The 22462-nt window shown below is 45.5% G+C and overlaps 1 protein-coding gene across 1 annotated transcript; it reads left to right on the top strand.

The window, feature by feature from the left end:
* The first annotated feature begins 1773 nt into the window (after window positions 1-1773).
* Window positions 1774-7001, top strand: LOC116972882 (CD276 antigen homolog). Its single transcript, XM_033020469.1, has 5 exons — window positions 1774-1820; window positions 3256-3603; window positions 3682-3942; window positions 5080-5174; window positions 6891-7001. The coding sequence occupies exons 1-5, from the start codon at window positions 1817-1819 to the stop codon at window positions 6999-7001; spliced, it is 819 nt and encodes a 272-aa protein (XP_032876360.1). The 5' UTR covers window positions 1774-1816.
* Window positions 7002-22462: the final 15461 nt, after the last annotated feature.

The raw sequence follows: 22462 nt of genomic DNA, 5'->3' as shown, positions 1-22462 counted from the left end.
ACTCATCTCTCCACTGCCATCAGGTAGAAGGTACAGGAGCCTGAAATCTGCAACATCCAGGTTCAGTAATAGCAACTTCCCCACAGCCATCAGACTATTAAACACAACTTCAAACAAACTCTGAACTATAACAGCCTATTGTACTTTATCTGTTTATTTATGTGTGTATATATAAATATTCTATGGTATATGGACACACTGATCTGTTCTGTATTGATGCCTACAATATTCTGTTGTGCTGCAGCAAGCAAGAATGTCATTGTCCTATCTGGGACTTGACTTGTATAAACCACTACTCACTCTGAATCTCATTGATCTGTTCTGTATTGATGCCTACAATATTCTGTTGTGCTGCAGCAAGCAAGAATGTCATTGTCCTATCTGGGACTTGACTTGTACAAACCACTACTCACTCTGAATCTCATTGATCTGTTTTTCACAGTTGAGGCAAGTCCACAGAAACCTCGGCTGGGCAATGACGTTACACTCAGCTGCACCATCTCCAGACTGTCAGATACAGTCAGTCTTCACTGGAGACCCATGGACTCATCCCAGCAGAACAGGAGCAACACTGATCAGATCCGCCTGGATAACACGGTCTATCTGATGGTTCGACACGTTACAGTGGAGGATGGGAAGCTGTATGTGTGTGAAGTGCGGGAAAACGGAAACATTCTTCACACAAGTAACACGGGTTTTACTGTAAACATCAGTGAGTGCAAACACCTCCCATTGGATATAGAAACATAGAAAATAGGTGCAGGAGAAGGCCATTCGGCCCTTCGAGCCAGCACCGCCATTCATTGTGATCATGGCTGATCGTCCCCAATCAATAACCCGTGCCTGCCTTCTCCCCATATCCCTTGACTCCACAGGAACTGATCCTGAATCTATTGAACATTGGAAAATGATCACCAATGCATCCACTATTTCTAGTGCCACCTCCCTGAGGACCCTGGGATGCAGACCATCAGGCCCAGGGGATTTATTATCCTTCAGTCCCATTAGCCTACCCAATACCATTTGTCGCCTAATGAAAATTTATTTCAATTCCTCTACCCCCTTAGATCCTCTGTCCTCCAGTACATCTGGGAGATTGTTTGTGTCTTCCTTAGTAAAGACAGATCCGAAGTACCTGTTCAACTCTTCTGCCATTTCCTTGTTGCCCATAATAATTTCACCCGTGTCTGTCTTCAAGGGACCCACATTTGACTTTGCTACTCTTTTCCCCTTAATATATCTAAAGAAGCTTTTACTGTCCTTCTTTATATTCCTAGCCAGCTTCCCCTCGTACTTCATCTTTTCAGCCCGTATTGCCCGTTTTGTTTCCTTCTGTTGTCCTATGAAAGTTTCCCAATCCTCTGGCTTCCGGCTACTCTTTGCTGTGTTATACATCTTTTCTGTTAGTTTTATTCTATCCCTAACTTCTCTTGTCAGCCACGGTTGCCTCCTACTCCCCTTAGAATCTTTCTTCCTTTTTGGAATGAAATGATCCTGCATCTTCCGGATTATGCCCAGAAATTCCTGCCATTGCTGTTCCACCGTCATTCCTGCTAGGATCCCTTTCCAGTCTACCTTGGCCAGCTCCCCTCTCATGCCTTCATAGTCCCCTTTGTTCAACTGCATCACTGACACTTCTGATTTAACATTCTCCTTCTCAAATTGAGAATTAGACACTTGTATCACGGTGCTTCTTGTAATATTATATGTGTGCGCTCCGTGAAGAACTGTGGCAGTGCATTGGAATCTGTATGTGTGTGAAGTGTGGGAAAACGGAAACATTCTTCACACAAGTAACGGAGATTTTACTGTAAACATGTGTAAGTGTAACACCTCCCATTGGGTATCAAGTAGACACTTGTACCACGGTGCTTCTTGTAATATTATATGTGCGGTCTGTGAAGAACTGTGGCAGTGACCAACTGCTCTCCAGTATAAAATGCTGCAATGATCAGGGAGAAGTTTCCAGAAAGTCTCTGTGTGGAGCAGCTGCCTGCTTGCCTCTGTGTGACAGACACACACACAGCACAGGAGGGGGATGTCTTTCTGTAACCATTGTTCAGTAAAGTATTTTGTCAGTTTATCTTGTCATCAATGCTCCAGTATCTGAGACTGAGATACAGGACTCATCTTGCCATCAATGCTCCAGTATCTGGGACTGAGATACTTATACAGGGCTCATCTTGCCATCAATGCTCCTGTATCTGAGACTGAGATACTGATACAGGGCTCATCTTGTCATCAATGCTCCAGTATCTGGGACTGAGATACAGATACAGGGCTCATCTTGCCATCAATGCTCCAGTATCTGAGACTGAGATACAGGACTCATCTTGTCATCAATGCTCCTGTATCTGAGACTGAGATACTGATACAGGACTCACGTCAAAGTGTCAGATAGAAAGTGTAGTCACCAGCACTTGCTGCTCACACACACACACTGGGGGTCCCGACCCACACATCAACACAGAACAACAATCCATCCCCTCTCCCCACACTGAACCTTCTCTCCGAGTCTGGTGTTGCTTGAAGTGATTCCAGCTGCTGCAGACTCGGGCTTGGGATCAGCATTCAGCTGGGAGCAGGACCCGGGAACAGGGAAGGACAGGGAATCAATGGGTGTGAATGGGAGAGGGATGGTGGGAATAATGGGAATGAGCCGTCCCACTTGAAGTGCCAACGTGTCCGGGTCAGTCCCCGTGTCCGGGTCTGTCCACAGCCTGAACCTGAACCTGAACCTGAACCCGAACCTGAACCCGAACCCGAACCCGAACCTGAACCTGAACCCGAACCCGAACCCGAACCTGAACCTGAACCCGAACCCGAACCCGAACCCGAACCCGAACCCGAACCCGAACCCGAACCTGAACCTGAACCTGAACCTGAACCTGAACCTGAACCTGAACAACCTCCTGCAGACTGACAGAGACATTCACCTCCCACACCGCTCTCGGGAGTCTCCGGGAGGTTTCATTCCATCCCGGGACATTCCCGGACAGTCCGGGTGTGGGGGCCAACCTCATGTTGAAATGTAGAGTGGAATATCCAAACTTCACTGCAACTTACTGCCGTACAGCACATTGTATTTTATAAAGATCTGATGAGTTTAGTGCGGCATTCATGAAAGATGTTACATTTGAAACTTGATCAGTTGAACAAAACACCACGAATGTTTATAAGAATACGGTTGAGAATCTGTGTATGGCACAGTAACTGTAATACTGAAAGGAGTTATCCTCTGTCTCTCTGATACAGATTTATATAATGGGAGATACACACTTTACCGCTCCAGCACCGATCACAGTGAACTTCACCTGGTTTGTTCTGGGAGTTATGGTCGTAGCTATTCCCGTGCTGAGTGGTTCTGGTCACCTCATCCCCATCAACAGCTGAAATTAATAGCATCTGCAGAACGTTCTCAGCCCATCATCATCAATGTCAAAGGGACCAACTTCGTGAATCGACTGGTGACCTCAGGGAAACTCTTCGATGGCAAGGATTTCAATGTGAGGATTGTCCCCGTTGTGTTTCAAGATGCCGGAGTTTACGCCTGTTATCTGGAACAAAATCGATTTCCCACCATTGATCTCATCACAGTGAAAGGTAGGAGTCAGAATGTTGCCACTGAGTTTACTGATGAACTTATTGTTTAAAATGTAAACAACCTGCTTGTTTCCACAGTCACAGCTGAACCGTCTGATGCAGTGACTGAGGGAGACAACGTTACCCTGACCTGCTCTGTGTCTCACGTCATTGGGTCAATGAGACTGGTTTGGATCAATGGCGATGGCAAACGTGTTGGAGAAAAGGCACTGACCTGGAACGAGAAATCACCGAGTCTGGTTATTCAGAAAGCTGAGAGAGGCAGAGGGAACTGGAGATGTGTTTTGTTTGATCAAGACCTGCCCCGGCTTTTTGTCCCGTACTATCAGAAGGACAATAGTAAGTGATAAGGGTTTGTTCTTCATACTTAGAGTCATGATTGAGTTTTGATGTCCTGACGTTTGAAAGGGGAATATAGTTGTACCTTGACTGTATTAAATACTTGACATTAGAGGCATTTCCAAACAAAATTCTAACCGCAGATTTCACAAGGACCAATAACAACCTTCAACCACTGCTGGAATATTAATTCTACTTTTTCCTGTATCTTCTTCTTCTTGCGTGTGGCGTGCACAGCCTAAAGTTGTTGGACAACTTGTTCTATTTGATCTTCCGTTTGTACACGTCCAGTTGATTGCATTAGTTGACACAGGGCGGACCATGTGAAGGTTGCAAACTTCCACCCCTTTTCCCTGTATAATCCTAAATAAAACAATTTCTCTCAAAGTCTCCCATATTTCCATCAATGCCCAATGCTACAGATCAAAGTGTAACTTCACTGGAGCCTGTCAATTGATGGCATAATGTTATATCAGTGAATAGAGCAACAACAAATATGAAGTATTTTGTGTTTACATGTTACAGAAACACAGATCTTTCAAACCCATACATGAGGGTAACATTGAAGCAAGATTACACCTTTATAAAACTGGACATCTCTTTAAATAAACCCAAGTGAATCAGCCCACACCTCACTGGGTAATGGATAGAACAGGTTTGTAGGGATATGGACCAAGCTTGGGGGAGGTGCGACTAGTGTAACTGGGACATGTAAGTTGGGCTGACAGATTTGTTTCCACACTGTATCACTCTATGACCCTATTAGCTCCTCAGGCAATATGGCCCAGAGTAAGAATTCAGATCCTGTAGAGTCTCAGCTGTGAATCTGTATCCACGCCCTCTTGTGTAGACACCTGGTTGACATCAGTTTAGATAATGGATCAACCTATTTTGTGTATATTCAGACCCAAAACATATTCACAATGTTCTAAAAGTATTGAAGCAGAAAATATCAAACAGAAGTACTCAGATGTTATGGACACGAAATAAAATGCCCCCTGGACTTAGACGTGGCACAAATATTTCTCACTGTGTCCCAGTGTCTAATTCAGAATGTTGTCACATCACAGACAGGAGTATTTAATTATGAAACACGGTGGAGAAAGGAAATTAAAATGTCAATTTTGTCCTTCACAGTGAGAGACATTAGGATCATCATAGTTCTGGGCTACTTGGTGATTAAACTGGCCGTTGCTCTTGGACTAATTTGCTGCTCGTGGAGGATGAACAGGGTGAGAATTTCATGAGCTTTTCAATATATCAGAAACCAATGGCGGGCTGTCTCTGACATTGAGGAAATGGCTGTTCACAGAACATATTAGAGTGATGACAATCTGTATTTTAGTGTTTTTGTATCGAACAGTGCAGCACAGAAATAGTGTGTGGACGTGGCATCGAAGGATGAGAATCTGAAGCAAAGAAGTCGAAGACAAATAACCGAATGGAAACGTAGTTGAAACGCCAAATAACCCTCCCGTCTCCACCGGCCAGTGATGTGATGGACGCTGGGGGTCTGGAACAATTGCTGACAAGTCCCAACCCCCGGCGACATCATGTCCATGATTTGACGTTTCGGCAGAGCGGCCATTCGGTTTATTGGCTTCGCTTCGTATACTTTCGGTTATTTGGCGTTATTTGGCGTTTCGATTTTGTTTCCATTCGGTTATTTGGCTTCGACTTCTTGTCCTTCGATGCCACATCCGGATACCACAGAATTAGCCCCTTTGGCCCATAATGTCGATGTTGATCATGATGCTAATTTATACTAATTCCTTTTGTCTACTCATGATCCAAATCTCTCCGTTCCCTGCATAATAATGTGCCTATCTAAATAATGTACCTATCTAAATAATGTGCCTATCTAAATAATGTGCCTATGTAAATAATGTGCCTATCTGAATAATGTGCCTATCTATCTAAATAATGTGCCTATCTAAATAATGTGCCTATCTAAATAATGTGCCTATCTAAATAATGTGCCTATCTATCTAAACAATGTGCCTATCTAAATAATGTGCCTATCTAAATAATGTGCCTATCTAAATAATGTGCCTATCTAAATAATGTGCCTATCTATGTAAATAATGTGCCTATCTAAATAATGTGCCTATCTAAATAATGTGCCTATCTAAATAATGTGCCTATCTAAATAATGTACCTATCTAAATAATGTGCCTATCTAAATAATGTGCCTATCTATCTAAATAATGTGCCTATCTAAATAATGTGCCTATCTAAATAATGTGCCTATCTATCTAAATAATGTACCTATCTAAATAATGTGCCTATCTAATAATGTGCCTATCTATCTAAATAATGTGCCTGTCTAAATAATGTGCCTATCTAAATAATGTACCTATCTATCTAAATAATGTACCTATCTAAATAATGTGCCTATCTAAATAATGTGCCTATCTAAATAATGTGCCTATCTAAATAATGTGCCTATCTAAATAATGTGCCTATCTAAATAATGTGCCTATCTAAATAATGTGCCTATCTAAATAATGTGCCTATCTAAATAATGTGCCTATCTAAATAATGTGCCTATCTTAAAAACCTGCCCATGATCCAAACCTCTCCACTCCCTGCATATTAAAGTGCCTATCTAACTATTTAAAAACCTCTTAAACGCCACTCTCAGAGCTGTTTCTACCACAACCCTTCATAAAACTTCATAAATGTTGCATTGTTTCCCCACTCAAATGCAGACGACATCCTGGTAAATCTCTTCTGCATCTTCTCCAAAGCCTTCACATCCTTCCTTCAATGTGGCTACAGAACTCCTCGTTCTCCTAATGAGTGTTTATGTTTACATGAAATGGCCTTGTAAATGTTCCCAACTTTGTCTCCAAACTCCCTCTTACCTATCATTTCCAGCCTATTGTTTATCATTGCAGTATAAACTCTTTATTTTAAAGCATATTTGTTGCTCTTGTTTGATACAGAGCTGCAGAAATCCACGGGAAGTTACAGGAAATGTCACAAACAATTCAAACGAAGCTGTAGCAATGCAGACCCTGAATTCTGACCCAGATCTGAGGGATCAGAATGAATGACCCAGCGCAGAAGAGGCCGTTCAGCCCATCAGGCTCATGTCCAAGGAAATCCTACAAAAATATTGAGACCGAACGGAGACTTTGGAAATAGATTTGTGGGTTTATTGTGCATTTGCTTTGTGCTTGTTTGGTTGTCGTGTCTCCGAACTGTCGTAAGTCTGTCTTGTACAGAGACCCCAAATTAAGGAGACCTCCCCCCTCCTAATCAAGTGCTGGAGTCTGTCCCAACCCCATCTCTTTTTTCCAGCTTTCTCCCCCGACTCCATCAGTCCAAAGAAGGGTCCAGACCCGACACGTCACCTGTCCATTCCCCTCCAAAGTGCCGGTAGAGCTCAGCAGGTCAGCCATCCGTGGTGGGAAACGGATGGAGAAGTGTTCCTATTACAAGCTCTCCTTGGCCCTGTCAAGAATGTGGTGTCCATTCGTGGGATAGGATACAAGGTCTGAGCTGACCAGTCATCGACAGCCCCCCTTCCCTTCCCTTCCCTCCCCTCGTGGGCCATCTCTTTGTCATTCCTCTGTCTTCTTCTCACTGGATGACAAGCAGAACCATCTTGGTTTAACAGTAGATGTATCTTCTCACTGGATGACAAGCAGAACCATCTTGGTTTAACAATAGATGTATCTTCTCACTGGATGACAAGCAGAACCATCTTGGTTAAACAGTAGATGTATCTTCTTCTCACTGGATGTCAAGCAGAACCATCTTGGTTTAACAGTAGATGTATCTTCTCACTGGATGACAAGCAGAACCATCTTGGTTTAACAGTAGATGTATCTTCTCACTGGATGACAAGCAGAACCATTTTGGTTTAACAGTAGATGTATCTTCTCACTGGATGACAAGCAGAACCATCTTGGTTTAACAGTAGATGTATCTTCTTCCTTTTGGCCTTTCGTTTCTGCAGGTATTTACAGCGGAAACAAAACTACTTCCCTTAGGTCCTGATCTTCCTTTTGTTTTAGCAAAGGTAAAACCTTTGACAGTAGCGATTGGTTTAGGATCTTGAATATTCCCATAGTGTAAATTTGACATGAACCGTACTCCCTTTTCTATAAAGTTCCCCAGATCAGGAAGCACGGCCTCTCCATTCTCATTTTCCTCTAACAGACCAGCTTTATCTTTTCTCTAAGTCTATAGGACAGTTTTAGAGTGATCATTTTCATATTGCCAACAACATTCATTTCTTGCATGTGGTCTAAGAGTGTAGTCATTTATTTCATACTTGTATAAAATATCGCAAACTCCCGCAATGCTTTCGCATCTTCTGGCTGGATAGCTGTCCAAGCGTAGGCCTTCTTCATGGGGATGTCTTTGGATCATGGAAGTTTAAAGGGACTTTTATGTCGTGTGTCGGCCGGCAGTGAGTGAGCGGAGACTGCGGAGGGTTCAACAGGCCCGACCGACCACGGGTGAACAAAAGGGGAAGATGATTGAATTTTATTGCCTTCCATCACAGTGAGGAATGGGGATTCCACTGTGGTGGATGTTGATGTTAGATTTTATTTTATGTGGCTGTGTGTCTTGTTGCTTTTTACTCAGTGTGGCTGTGTGGTAACTCAAATATCACTGGACCTTAATTGGTGCATGTGACAATACATTCCAACTTGTTATTTGTATTTATTATGTTTATTAGAAGCAAACATTTCATGTATATCAGTCACACATTGTTAATATTAGCAGTTGTGGATTGGTTCTGCTTCTAGTTTGTTTTTTAAGATAGAAAGTAAGAGAGAAAGAGGAAAACCCCCCACAAATGTCAAGATAAATAAAAGAATGGAATGATTTACTGATAATACATCATTGGAGATAGGTTTGCGGATTATAAAGTATAACTTCCATCTAATCCTGAGTTCAAGCTTCGATTAGGTTCCCGTGCTGGACCGATCTACCCCTTCAAATAGTCAATGAATGGAGACCATATTCTAACAAAAAGTTCTTGTTTGTCCATTAAGACAAATCTGATTCTTTCCAGGTGTAGGGTCTCCGACATTTCCATAATCCACATTTTAATTGTGATAGGGCCTTTCTAAAATGTTAGTATTAATTTTTTCCCAGTTAATATACTGTAATCAAGAAAGTCTCTTTGGTTTGTTGTGAGTGTTAGACTTTGATCTGTTATGACAAGTATTTTTAGTTTTGAATTGGGATCTAATTTAGTATTAATAACCTGAAATTATTCTAAAAATATCAATCCAGAAATGTTTGATTTTTATTCAGTTTACAAAAGTATGTGCTGGGTTAGCCATTAGATGCTGACATTTATCACAGATAGGAGAGATATGTGGGAAAATTCTATTTAGTTTTGCTTTGGAGTAATGTAATCTGTGTAATACTTTAAATTGTATTCAAGCATGTCTGGGATTTAACAAGCATGTATATGTTGTAGACTTTCATCCCAGATATCTTTTGTTATAGGATGGCCTAATTCATTTTCCCACGTGTGTCTATATAATTCCATCGATGGGACCTCGCTGTCTAAGAGGACGTTATAAATATAAGCTATTAATTTTTTTGTATTAGGATGTTTGGTCAAACATTCATCAAGGATTTCTGGTTCCTTAATCCTATAATCTTGTGTATTAGATTTAACATAATCTCTAAATTGTAGATATCTGAAAAGGTTATTTGAGTGTAAACCGTAGATTTGTTATAACTCCTGAAATGAGAGAAAAGTGCCTTTCCTATAAAGATGTCGCATCTTTTTAATTCCACAATTTTTCCATTGTGTAAAACCTATATCCAATATGGATGGTTGAAATAAAGGATTGTTTACAATGGGGGAACAGAGTGATATATTATCCAATTTTAAAGCTTTTTTAAATTGTTTCCAGATTCGTATACCACTATGTATTATAGGGTTTGTTGTGCAGTTTTGTGGGAGCAAATATAATCGAACCAATTTCAAAAGGCAAACAGTCTTCCTTTTCCATCCTTAACTAATCTGGTTGCTGATCCATTTCTTCCAGCCAGAAATTCATGTTTTTAATATGGACTGCCCAAAAATAAAACAGAACATTTGGAAAGGCTAAACCTCCATTTGTCTTTGATTTACATACATGTTTTTTGCTTATTCTATGATTTTTATAATCCCAGATGAAGCTTGTAACAATGGAATCGACCTTTTTAAAATAACATTTTGGGAGATATATCGGAATTGATTGAAATAGGTAAAGTAATTGCGGTAAAAAGATCATTTTTATAGCATTAATTCTACCAAACATTGAAATGGGAAGTGTTTTCCAATACTGAATATTCTTATGTAGTTTATTCAGTAAAGGTGGGAAGTTTATTTTAAATAAAGAAGTATATGTCTTAGTTACATAAATTCCTAAATATTTAAATTTTTCCTTCACTGTTTTAAAAGGGGATTATTGTAATGTATGTAAATTGAGTTCCGTTATTGGCATGATTTTGCTTTTATTCCAATTAATTCTATATCCCGAAAACTGACCAAATTGAGTTATTAGATTTAATAGGTTTGGAAAACTAGTTTCTGGCTTTGTAATATATATTAATACATCATCCGCGTATAAAGAGATTTTATTCTTTGTGTCTTTAGTATTATACCCGTGTAGGGGTATATGGGCTCTAATGATTTCTGTTAGTGGTTCAATTGCAAGAGCAAATAACGATGGGGATAGCGGGCATCCTTGTCTACAACCTCTAGAAAGATTAAATTTAGTTGATAACATTTGGTTTGTTAATATTCTAGCTGTTGGGTTATAATATAAAAGTTTAACCCATGTGCAGTATTTCTCCCCCAGTTGAAATGTTTCCATCACCTAAAATAAATATGACCATTCTACCTGGTCAAATGCTTTTTCAGCATCTAACGAAATGATTGCTAGGTCTGCATTAGCAATTCTATTTGAGTATATAATATTGAATAGTCTTCTCAGATTATAAAATGAATAACGTTTTGGAATAAAACCTGTTTGGTCGGGGTGTATTAATTTGTTAATCACTAAACTCAATCTATGAGATAGGATTTTGGTTCATATTTTCTGATCATTATTTAAGAGAGCTATTGCTCTATATGAACCTGGGTCTTCAAGATCCTTATCAGTTTTTGGTATAAGTGTTATTGTGGATTCATTTAAAGTTTCTGGCAGTTTCTGTTGAATGTAGGCGTATTTATACAGTGTTTGTAAGCGTGGAGAGATCAGATCATAATTTTTTTAATAAAATTCAGAACTTAGGCCATCAGGACCTGTGGCCTTTCCGTTTTTTAAACATCTAATTGACTCTTCGATATATTTTACCGTTATTTCAACACCTAGTGATTCTCTCTCATTGAGATCTAAACCCGTAAGATTACATTTCTGTAGAAATGCTTCCATTCCTGCTGATAGTTCTGTCACTTTAATGTGTTTGATAGTATTGTAAGAATTTGTCATTGATATATTTGGGCAGTGTTAATATCTGATCTGATCTAATTTTGTAAACTGTTTTTCCCCGTCTAGTTTACAAAGTTGACGTGCTAATAGTTTTTGTGGTTTATCACCGAATTCAAAATGTAATTGTTTTGTGTGTTGATAAAGTTTTATAACTTGGTCTGAGTATATTTTATTTAACTTGTGCTACCCCGGGCAACACAATCTTGCACTGTTCTGCACTGGATATAGATATAATTAGATAGATATAATTTATTGCCACACAACCAGGGTCGGTGGAATTTGGGTTGTCAGCAGCAGTACAATAATAAAGAACACACAACCACAATAAAAATGTAACACAAACATCCACCACAGCATTCATCACTGTGGTGGAAGGCACAACATTTGGCCAGTCCTCCTCCATTTCCCCCCTGTGGACAGGACCAGAGTCCAGAGTCAGTCCAGGATCGGATCTTCCTCACCGGAGACCGCGGCTTTAAGATGGTGTAGGCCGCAGGCCGGCGGTCAAGATTTAAAGTCCCCGCCGCAGCCAGAAGCACCGTAGACTGCAGGGCCGGCGGTCGAAGCTCCCCTCCAGGGGTGATGGTAAGTCCATGCCGGCCCCGCGGTAGAAGTTGGCCGCGGGCCGGCAGTGATGGCTTCTTCTTCCCCCGGGTCTTCCACGAGGGATCCCGGCCTGTAGACGCCGCACCAGCTGGAGCTCTGCAGACCGCGGCTTCAGGCTGCCGGCTGCCCCGGGTCAGCGAAACGGAGCGCTCCCCTCCAGCGAGGGCTCACCCGCTCCACAACGAGAGTCCACGCTGCGCCCGCCGCTGAAGCCCCGGGCGCGTCTCCGGGAAAGGCCGCGCCGATCCTTGATGTTAGGCCACGGGGGAGGCGACCTGGAAAAACTCGCCTCTCCATGGATGAGGCGACCAAAGTGGTTTCCCCCTTACCCCCCCCTCCACACACCCCCCCACACACCACCCCCCACACACCGCCCCCCACACACCACCCCCCACACAAAACACACGAAGCAACATTAAATACATACTTTAAAACATACTAAAAAATAAAAAAAAGTTGAAAAAACTAACGCGCTGCTGACATGTATTTATTACAGCGTTTGTCACCACTGTATGTACACTGTTCTGTACTGGATATTGCATTTATTACAGCATTTATCACCACTGTATGTACACTGTTCTGCACTGGATATTACATTTATTACAGCGTTTGTCACCACTGTATGTACACTGTTCTGCACTGGATATTGCATTTATTACAGCATTTATCACCACTGTATGTACACTGTTCTGTACTGGATATTGCGTTTATTACAGCGTTTGTCATCACTGTATGTACACTGTTTGCTCTGGCGGCTGCGTGTGAACGGGAGATTTCATCGTCTCCCGATCGATGTACAGAACAACAAACTAATGAAGCATCTGGAACACAGTTCTCCTGGGTTGCTGCAGGCTGAAGCATCAAACTACTACCCTGTTGAGCCCCGTCAGTCAGTCCCACAGCACAGACACACACAGCCACGCCTATCGAAGCAAGTCCCACATGCCCACGTCTGGCCCCTCACCCTCTCTGCCTTTCCCACTCACGCATTTAGACAGGAGATGAGGAGGAATTTCTGTAGCCGGAGGGTGGTGAATCTGTGGAATTCATTGCCACAGAGGGCGGTGGAGGCCAAGTCACCGGGTATTGTTTAGATTTTAGAGATACTGCACGGAAACAGGCCCTTCGGCCCATCGAGTCATCGTCGACCAGTGATCACCCCGTATACTAGCTCCATCCTACACACATTAGGGACAATTTTACAGAAGCCAATTAACCTACAAACCAGCAGGTCTTTGGAACACCCGGAGAAAACCCACGCAGGTCACTGGCAGAACGTGCAAACTCCGTACAGACAGCACCCGTATTCAGGATGGAACCCGGGTCTCTGGCGCTGTGAGGCAGCAACTCTACCGCTCCACCACTATCTATCATTTCATTTATTACTCACACCAGCAGAGTTGTGTACAAATGGTTCACATTAATAATGTCAATCTGAGGGGAAACTTTTCCACAGAGAGGGTGGTGGGTGTATGGAATGAGCTGCCAGAGGAGGTAGTTGAGGCAGGGACTATCTCAACGTTTAAGAGACACTTGGATAGGACAGGTTTGGAGGGACATGGGCCAAACGTGGGCAGGTGGGACTAGTGTAGACGGGGCATGTTGGTCGGGGTGGGACTAGTGTAAATGGGGCATGTTGGTCGGGGTGGGACTGATGTAGATGAGACATGTTGGTCGGGGTGGTACTAGTGTAGATGGGGCATGTTGGTCGGGGAGGGTCTAGTGTAGATGGGGCACGTTGGTCGGGGTGGGACTAGTGTAGATGGGGCATGTTGGTCGGGGTGGGACTAGTGTAGATGGGGCATGTTGGTCGGGGTGGGACTAGTGTAGATGGGGCATGTTGGTCGGGGTGGGACTAGTGTAGATGGGGCATGTTGGTCGGGGTGGGACTAGTGTAGATAGGGCATGTTGGTCGGGGTGGGACTAGTGTAGATGGGGCATGTTGGTCGGGGTGGGACTAGTGTAGTTGGGGCATGTTGGTCGGGGTGGGGCTGGTGTAGATGAGACATGTTGGTCGGGGTGGGACTAGTGTAGATGGGGCATGTTGGTCGGGGTGGGACTAGTGTAGATGGGGCACGTTGGTCGGGGTGGGACTAGTGTAGATGGGGCATGTTGGTCGGGGTGGGACTGGTGTAGATGGGGCATGTTGGTTGGGGTGGGACTGGTGTAGATGGGGCATGTTGGTCGGGGTGGGACTAGTGTAAATGGGGCATGTTGGTCGGGGTGGGACTAGTCTAGATGGGGCATGTTGGTCGGGGTGGGACTAGTAGATGGGGCATGTTGGTCGGTGTGGGACTAGTGTAGATGGGGCATGTTGGTCGGGGTGGGATATAGTGTAGATGGGGCATGTTGGTCGGGGTGGGACTAGTGTAGATGGGGCATGTTGGTCGGGTGGGACTAGTGTAGATGGGGCATGTTGGTCGGGGTGGGACTAGTGTAGATGGGCATGTTGGTCGGGGTGGGACTAGTGTAGATGGGGTATGTTGGTCGGGGTGGGACTAGTGTAGATGGGGCATGTTGGTCGGGGTGGGACTAGTGTAGATGGGGCATGTTGGTCGGGGTGGGACTAGTGTAGACGGGGCATGTTGGTCGGGGTGGGACTAGTGTAGACGGGGCATGTTGGTCGGGGTGGGACTAGTGTAGACGGGGCATGTTGGTCGGGGTGGGACTAGTCTAGATGGGCATGTTGGTCGGGGTGGGACTAGTGTAGATGGGGCATGTTGGTCGGGGTGGGACTAGTGTAGATGGGGCATGTTGGTCGGGGTGGGACTAGTGTAGATGGGCATGTTGGTCGGGGTGGGACTAGTGTAGATGGGGCATGTTGGTCGGGGTGGGACTAGTGTAGATGGGGCATGTTGGTCGGGGTGGGACTAGTGTAGATGGGCCATGTTGGTCGGGGTGGGTCTAGTGTAGATGGGGCATGTTGGTCGGGTGGGACTAGTGTAGATGGGGCATGTTGGTCGGGGTGGGACTAGTGTAGATGGGCATGTTGGTCGGGGTGGGACTAGTGTAGATGGGGCATGTTGGTCGGGATGGGACTAGTGTAGATGGGGCATGTTGGTCGGGGTGCGACTAGTGTAGATTGGCATGTTGGTCGGGGTAGGACTAGTGTAGATGGGCATGTTGGTCGGGGTGGGACTAGTGTAGACGGGGCATGTTGGTCGGGGTGGGACTAGTATAGAAGGGGCATGTTGGTCGGGTGGGACTAGTGTAGATGGGGCATGTTGGTTGGGGTGGGACTAGTGTAGACGGGGCAAGTTGGTCGGGGTGGGACAAGTGTAGATGGGGCATGTTGGTAGGGGTGGGACTAGTCTAGACGGGGCATGTTGGTCGGGGTGGGACTAGTGTAGATGGGGCATGTTGGTTGGGGTGGGACTAGTGTAGATGGGGCTTGTTGGTCGGGGTGGGACTAGTGGAGATGGGGCATGTTGGTCGGGGTGGGACTAGTGTGCATGGGGCATGTTGGTTGGGGTGGGACTAGTGTAGATGGGGCATGTTGGTCGGGGTGGGACTAGTGTAGATGGAGCATTTTGGTCGGGGTGGGACTAGTGTAGCTGGGGCATGTTGGTCGGGGAGGGACTAGTGTAGATGGGGCATGTTGGTCGGGGTGGGACTAGTGTAGATGGGGCATGTTGGTCGGGGTGGGACTAGTGTAGATGGGGCATGTTGGTCGGGGTGGGACTAGTGTAGATGGAGCATGTTGGTCGGTGTGGGACTAGTCTAGACGGGGCATGTTGATCGGGGTGGGACTAGTGTAGATGGGGCATGTTGGTCGGGGTGGGACTAGTGTAGATGGGGCATGTTGGTCGGGGTGGGACTAGTGTAGACGGGGCATGTTGGTCGGGGTGGGACTAGTGTAGATGGGGCATGTTGGTCGGGGTGGGACTAGTGTAGACGGGGCATGTTGGTCGGGGTGGGACTAGTGTAGATGGGGCATGTTGGTCGGGGTGGGACTAGTGTAGATGGGGCATGTTGGTCGGGGTGGGACTAGTGTAGATGGGGCATGTTGGTCGGGGTGGGACTAGTGTAGATGGGGCATGTTGGTCGGGGTGGGACTAGTGTAGATGGGGCATGTTGGTCGGGGTGGGACTAGTGTAGATGGGGCATGTTGGTCGGGGTGGGACTAGTGTAGATGGGGCGTTGGTCGGGGTGGGACTAGTGTAGATGGGGCATTTTGGCCAATTATTGTCCCACAGACAACTACTGCCCCAGGTGGATGTCATGATGTGTGCAACAAACATTGATTGGCCACTGGTGGGCGAAGGGTTAATGTGGTCATTGGCTTGATTGGAGCTGATTAGAAAATTGTCAGCTGCTGTGTATAAAAGGTGTAGTTGTGGAGTGTCTGAGTGTCGTTGGCCTGGGCTGTGGATGGGAGCAGAGCTCAGGGTAGAGACAGGGAGTCTCCCCTTGTGTCTGATGTGGATCTACATCTCCAGGGCACGAGGTCGGTGAGAACACTACAGCTTTCTACTGCATTGTATTGCATCTTTGATTAATTCTGCTGACTTTTCCTTTCAATTGTTGTCATTTGAAGTGTCCAGGGTTTTTAATGATGATTTTTTTCTGGTGCAACTGGAATTGTGTTGTTTCTGTGCTGTGTCTCCAAACTAAAAGGATGTTTCCACTAGTGGGAGAGTCTTGCACCAGAGGGCACAGTGTCAGAATAAAAGGATGTAACTTTGGAATCTTATTTGTGGATTCCCTGCCACAGAGGGCAGTGGAGGCCAAATCACTGGATGGATTTAAGAGAGAGTTAGACCGAGCTCTAGTAGGCATGAAAGTGCAGCAGGCAGTGAAGAAAACGAATGGTATGTTAGCATTCATAGCAAAGGGATTTGAGTATAGGAGCAGGGGGGTTCTACTGCAGTTGTACAGGGTCTTGGTGAGACCACACCTGGAGTATTGCGTATGGTTTTGGTCTCCTAATCTGAGGAAAGACATTATTGTCATAGAGGGAGTACAGAGAAGGTTCACCTGACTAATTCCTGGGATGTCAGGACTTTCATATGAAGAAGGACCGAGATGAGAAAAACATTTTTTTTCACACAGAGTGGTGAATCTGTGGAATTCGCTGCCACAGAAGGTAGTTGAGGCCACAGTTCATTGGCTATATTTAAGAGGGAGTTAGATGTGGCCTTTGGGGCTAAAGGGATCAGGGGGTATGGAGAGAAGGCAGGTACAGGATACTGAGTTGGATGATCAGCCATGATCATATTGAATGGCGAATGGTGCAGGCTCGAAGGGCCGAATAGCCTCTACTCCTGCACCTATTGTCTATGTTTCTATGTTGCTGTGCCAGTGAATTACAGTAATCAATGTATTCTGCTACCCTGTAGGATTCACTACAATCCTTTCAATGGCTGATCCTGTTTCTCGTGACATTTAATTTCAATTGGAATCTCTTCCTCTCTAGGTGTCCAGTGTGAAGGAGGATGTCGGCAAGACTTCAAATCACTAACGTGACATTGGTTTGTTTTGTATATAACTTGTTCTATGTGAATATGGTTATGGAGTTGGTACAAAGGTAAGGCCCCTGTTCAGAACCTTCTCTTGGGCTTCAGTGTGGATGAATGTTTGGGAAAGATTAACAATTGTTTTCTCTAATTGGGCTCAGCCTGTCTCAGCTTGGGGCCCACTTTAGTTTAAAGATTACATTGCCCCTCCCCCTCATTAGGGTTTATTCACTAAAGTTGTGGTCTGGGCCTACTTGAAGGAGTTTAACAGGGACAACTGGTATGTACTTGTGTCTCTATTTAGTAGTGAGTTTCTGCCTGTACCTGGGGCTGTTGGTCAGGGTGGGGACAGTGAGGGGGATGTATGGGGGTGGGGACAGTGAGGGGGATGGGTGGGGGATGTAAACGGGTCCTTTTCACAATGGCAGGCAGTGACTAGTGGGGTACCGCAAGGCTCAGTGCTGTGATCCCAGCTATTTACAATATATATTAATGATCTGGATGAGGGAATTGAAGGCAACATCTCCAAGTTTGCAGATGACACTAAGCTGGGGGGCAGTGTTAGCTGTGAGGAGGATGCTAGGAGGCTGCAAGGTGACTTGGATAGGCTGGGTGAGTGGGCAAATGTTTGGCAGATGCAGTATAATGTGGATAAATGTGAGGTTATCCATTGATCGGGTGCAATGGGCCGAGTATCCGGGTGCAATGGGACCAGAAGGGATAAAAGGGAATGTGATTTGGAGATGGGGATGAGTGTACTGATGAAGGGACACCCCCTCTTTCCCTACACTCCCCACCCTGGTGCACCTCACTCAACACTCCGACACCCTACACCTTTCCCCTCTAATGTACACTCATCCCTGTCCCACATTCCCCTCTTTCCCAGACCCCTCTATCTGGCTTTGCATGTCACACCTCTTCTTGTCTGACACTTGTCTCCTCTTCACCTCTAGCCTTTGTCACTACTCCCCTATCTGCTAATCAGCCCCCAACTGTATCCAGCATCACTCACCAGGCTTTGTCCTGCTCCCATCTCTTTCTAGCTTTCTCCCAGCTCCATCAGTCTGAAGAAAGGTCCTGATCAGAAACATCTGTCCATTCCTCTGCAGTCGGGAAGATGGTGCCTGACCCACTGAGTACCTCCAGCACTGTTTCTGACTTAGTTATTCCTTGGTTAAAGTTATCTGAGGGAAAGTGAGTTTAATAGTCATGGCTCTTGGGTCTTATTACAATTTACTAATCCTGCCCCTTCCATTCACCCTACTGTAGTTCTTTAGTGTTGGTCTAAATCTATATTTGGTTTGGCGAGTGTCTGCGTTGCTGCAATCTGTTTGCTCTGAATAATTAGTGTTTGTTTCCACCCAGGATCTCCAAGGACTGGACCTGTGTTGCTGGAAGTGTCTGCTGGGGTTAGACTGTCTCTTCCCGTTCTGCCAAATGTTGGCGTAAGATGGAATAAACTTCTTCCCCATTGCTGTTCTCCTGATACACAAGTCCCATTTAATGTTTTTGTCGGTTAAAGTAGAGTCTGGTCTGTTGCGGTCGGGTTTCCTCTGATATTGTGAACTGCTGCACGTCCTGTAACGTTCCTGCAACCTTATCCAGTCTATCTGGGTTTGATCTCCATGGAGATGATGTGAAGGTAAGGCCCCTATTTCAATCCCTCTTTTGGTTTCAGTGGGGATAAGATTTTGAAAGATTAACAATGGGGTTTCCTATTTATTTTTGGTCAAGGGTTTTATAATTCAGGATGCTGGATCTTTAGCAATAAAAGCAGAGTTGGAGGAACTCGATGGGTCAGGCAGCATCTGTAGGCTGGCTCAGAGATTTGTAGGTTAATTGGCTTTAGTAAACTGTTTCTAGTGTGTTAGATAGTGCTAGTGTATGGGGTGATCGCTGGGCCAGAGGCTCAGTTAATTGGTTTTAGTAAACTGTGTCTAGTGTGTAGGATAGTGCTAGTGTACGGGGTAATAGCTGGATTGTGCAGACTCAGTGGGCCAGAGGCTCAGAGATTTGTAGGTTAATTGGTTTTAGTAAACTGTGTCTAGTGTGTAGGATAATGCTAGTGTACGGGGTAATAGCTGGATTGTGCAGACTCAGTGGGCCAGAGGCTCAGAGATTTGTAGGTTAATTGGTTTTAGTAAACTGTCTAGTGTGTAGGATAATGCTAGTGTACGGGGTAATCGCTGGATTGTGCAGACTCGGTGGGCCAGAGGCTCAGTTAATTGGTTTTAGTAAACTGTCTCTAGTGTAGGATAGAATAGAATAGTTTCTTTATTGTCATTGTAACATGAACCATGTACAACGAAATTGTAAAATGTCAGCCAGTCAGTGCACCATTCAAACATTTCTAAAAGCTAACGATACATACAAGGTAAATATTTAAAAAAGATAAACAACTAAAATAAATATCATAAAAATAGCACGCATAAACACCCAACCCTACATCCTTCTGTCGATTTCACAGTCTCTTGTATGTATCGCCCCTGCGTTCCTTGGCGGCTACATTTAGTGCCTTTATAGCAGTGGGGTAAAAACTGTTTTTAAGTCTGTTTGTCCTTGTCCTTGTAGATCTGTACCGTCTGCCTGACAGTAACAGTTCAAACAGGGAGTGTCCGGGGTGGGAAATGTCCTTTATAATACTCTGGGATTTTTTGATGCAGCGGGAACTGTGTAAGTCCTCCAAGGTAAGGAGAGGGCAGCCGACAATCCTCTGGGCGTTGTCAATGGCCCTCTGGAGCGCTTTCCTCTGAGCCGCTGTGCAGCTGGTGTACCATACGCATACACAGTATGTTAGGATGCTCTCAATGGAGCACCGATAAAAGGACAGCAGCAGTCTCTGAGTGATGTTATTCTTCCTGAGCACCCTCAGGAAGTGCAGTCTCTGCTGGACCTTTTTCAGCAGCACAGAGATGTTCACGCTCCACGTCAGGTCCTCCTCAATATGGATTCCCAGGAAGCGGAAATCCGCCACCCTCTCCACACAGTCCCCTCCGATAATTAATGGTACCATGTCCGTTTTCTTCTTCCTGAAGTCTATTATTATCTCCTTGGTCTTTAAGGTGTTGAGGAGCAGGTTATTTTCTCCACACCACACTGTCAGCTGCTCCACCTCATCCCGGTAGGCGTACTCGTCCCCCCCGGAGATGAGTCCCACCACCGTAGTGTCATCCGCAAATTTGACAATGGTGTTGCTGTGGTGGGCGGGGGTGCAGTCATGTGTGTAGATGGTGTAGAGCAGGGGGCTCAGCACGCAGCCCTGTGGAGAGCCGGTACTGAGGCTGAGGGCCGTGGATGTGTGATGGCCCTCTCTGGCTGCGACCCGACAGGAAGCTGTTTATCCACATGCAGGTGGAGTGTGGAAGTCCCAGGTCCCCCAGTTTGTCCACCAGTTTGTGGGGAAGGATGGTATTAAAGGCAGAGCTGTAGTCCACAAAGAGCATCCGCACGTAGCTCCCCCGCTGCTCCAGGTGGGACAGTGCAGCATGGAGAGCTGTGGCTACAGCGTCCTCTGTAGATCTATTCGCTCTGTACGCAAACTGGTGGGGGTCAAAGCTTCGGGGCAGGAGTGATGTGATGTGACCCCGGACCAGTTTTTCAAAACACTTCATCACCACTGGTGTGAGTGCGACTGGTCGGTAGTCGTTGAGGCTGGAAATGTGGGGTTTTTTGGGCAAGGGGACTATGGTTGCGGACTTCAGACAGGGTGGAACAGTGGACTGGGCCAGAGACTGGTTGAAAATCCTCGTACAGACTCCAGCCAGCTGGTCAGCGCAGTCCTTCAGCACGCGTCCAGAGACGCCGTCAGGTCCAGTAGCCTTCCTTGGATTGATGGCCCGCAGCGTGCGCCTCACCTCATGCTCCTCTATCTTGAGGGTTAGGCTGCTGTGGACCATGTGGTGTGATGTGGCTGTCTCGGGTGGCTCCACTTCAAAGCGAGCAAAGAAGAGGTTCAGCTCCTCTGCCAACGAGGCGTCACCTTCAGCAGCTCCAAGGTTGGTCTTGTAGTTGGTGAGATACTGGATCCCCTGCCACACCTGCCTGCTGTTGTTGCTGTCCAGGTGGTCCTCTATCTTCCTCCTGTAGTCTAATATGGCCTCTCTGATGCCTCTCTTCAGGTTAGCTCGGGCCGTGCTGTATAAAGCCCTATCGCCAGACCTAAAAGCGGTGTTCCTCTCTTTTAACAGCTGCTGGACCTCCCGGGTCATCCAGGGCTTCTGGTTGGGGTAGACCCGGATGCGTTTGTCCACTGTGACCGTGTCCATGCAGTTTTTAATGTAACACAGTACACTGTCTGTGAACACCTCCAGGTCCCGGTATTCAAACACATCCCAGTTGGTCCTGTCGAAGCAGTCCTGCAGCTGCTGAGAGGCACCATCAGGCCAGGTTGTGATGGTCTTTGTAATGGTAGGAGCGGTTTTCCTGAGGGGGGCATATGCAGGAATTAAAAACAGGGACATATGGTCCGACTGACCCAGGTGTGGTAGTGGTCTAGCCCTGTAGCCCAGCTTGATGTTGGAGTAGACCTTGTCCAGTGTGTTAGCTCCTCTTGTAGCACATTTAACGTGCTGGATTTAACGTAATCGCTGGATTGTGCAGACTCGGTGGGTAAGAGGCTCAGTTAATTGGTTTTAGTAAACTGTCTCTAGTGTAGGATAGTGCTAGTGTATACAGGTGAGTGGGTGATGGGCAGATGGGTGGAGTAAGTGACAAAGGCTGAAGGTGAAAGTGATAAAACATGTTGGATAAGGACAAGAGCTGTGACATGTAACACCAGGAAGGTAAAAGGGAAATCTGGGACAAGGAGATGAGAGAAGAGTGTACTTCCCTTCACCTCCCCCAACACTGTACTAGTTGACTGACTAACTAATTGACTGACTAACTAGTTAAATGACTAACTAATTAACTCACTAACTAACCAACTAACACTGGTCCTTTCCCTTCCTCTGTACGCTCATCTCTCAAACAGTCCCATATTTCCCACTCTCTCTTCAACCC

This window comes from Amblyraja radiata, chromosome 5 (genome assembly GCF_010909765.2).
Source record: "Amblyraja radiata isolate CabotCenter1 chromosome 5, sAmbRad1.1.pri, whole genome shotgun sequence".
Lineage (NCBI taxonomy): Eukaryota > Metazoa > Chordata > Chondrichthyes > Rajiformes > Rajidae > Amblyraja > Amblyraja radiata.
This window is presented reverse-complemented; position numbering and strand designations above follow the sequence as displayed.

Bases quoted from the DNA above. Each gene is read 5' to 3' on its own strand.
- LOC116972882 (XM_033020469.1), top strand. The intron at 3,604-3,681 runs GTAGGAGTCAGA...TTGTTTCCACAG, and splicing joins TGATCTCATCACAGTGAAAG to TCACAGCTGAACCGTCTGAT. The intron at 5,175-6,890 runs GTGAGAATTTCA...TGTTTGATACAG, and splicing joins GCTCGTGGAGGATGAACAGG to AGCTGCAGAAATCCACGGGA.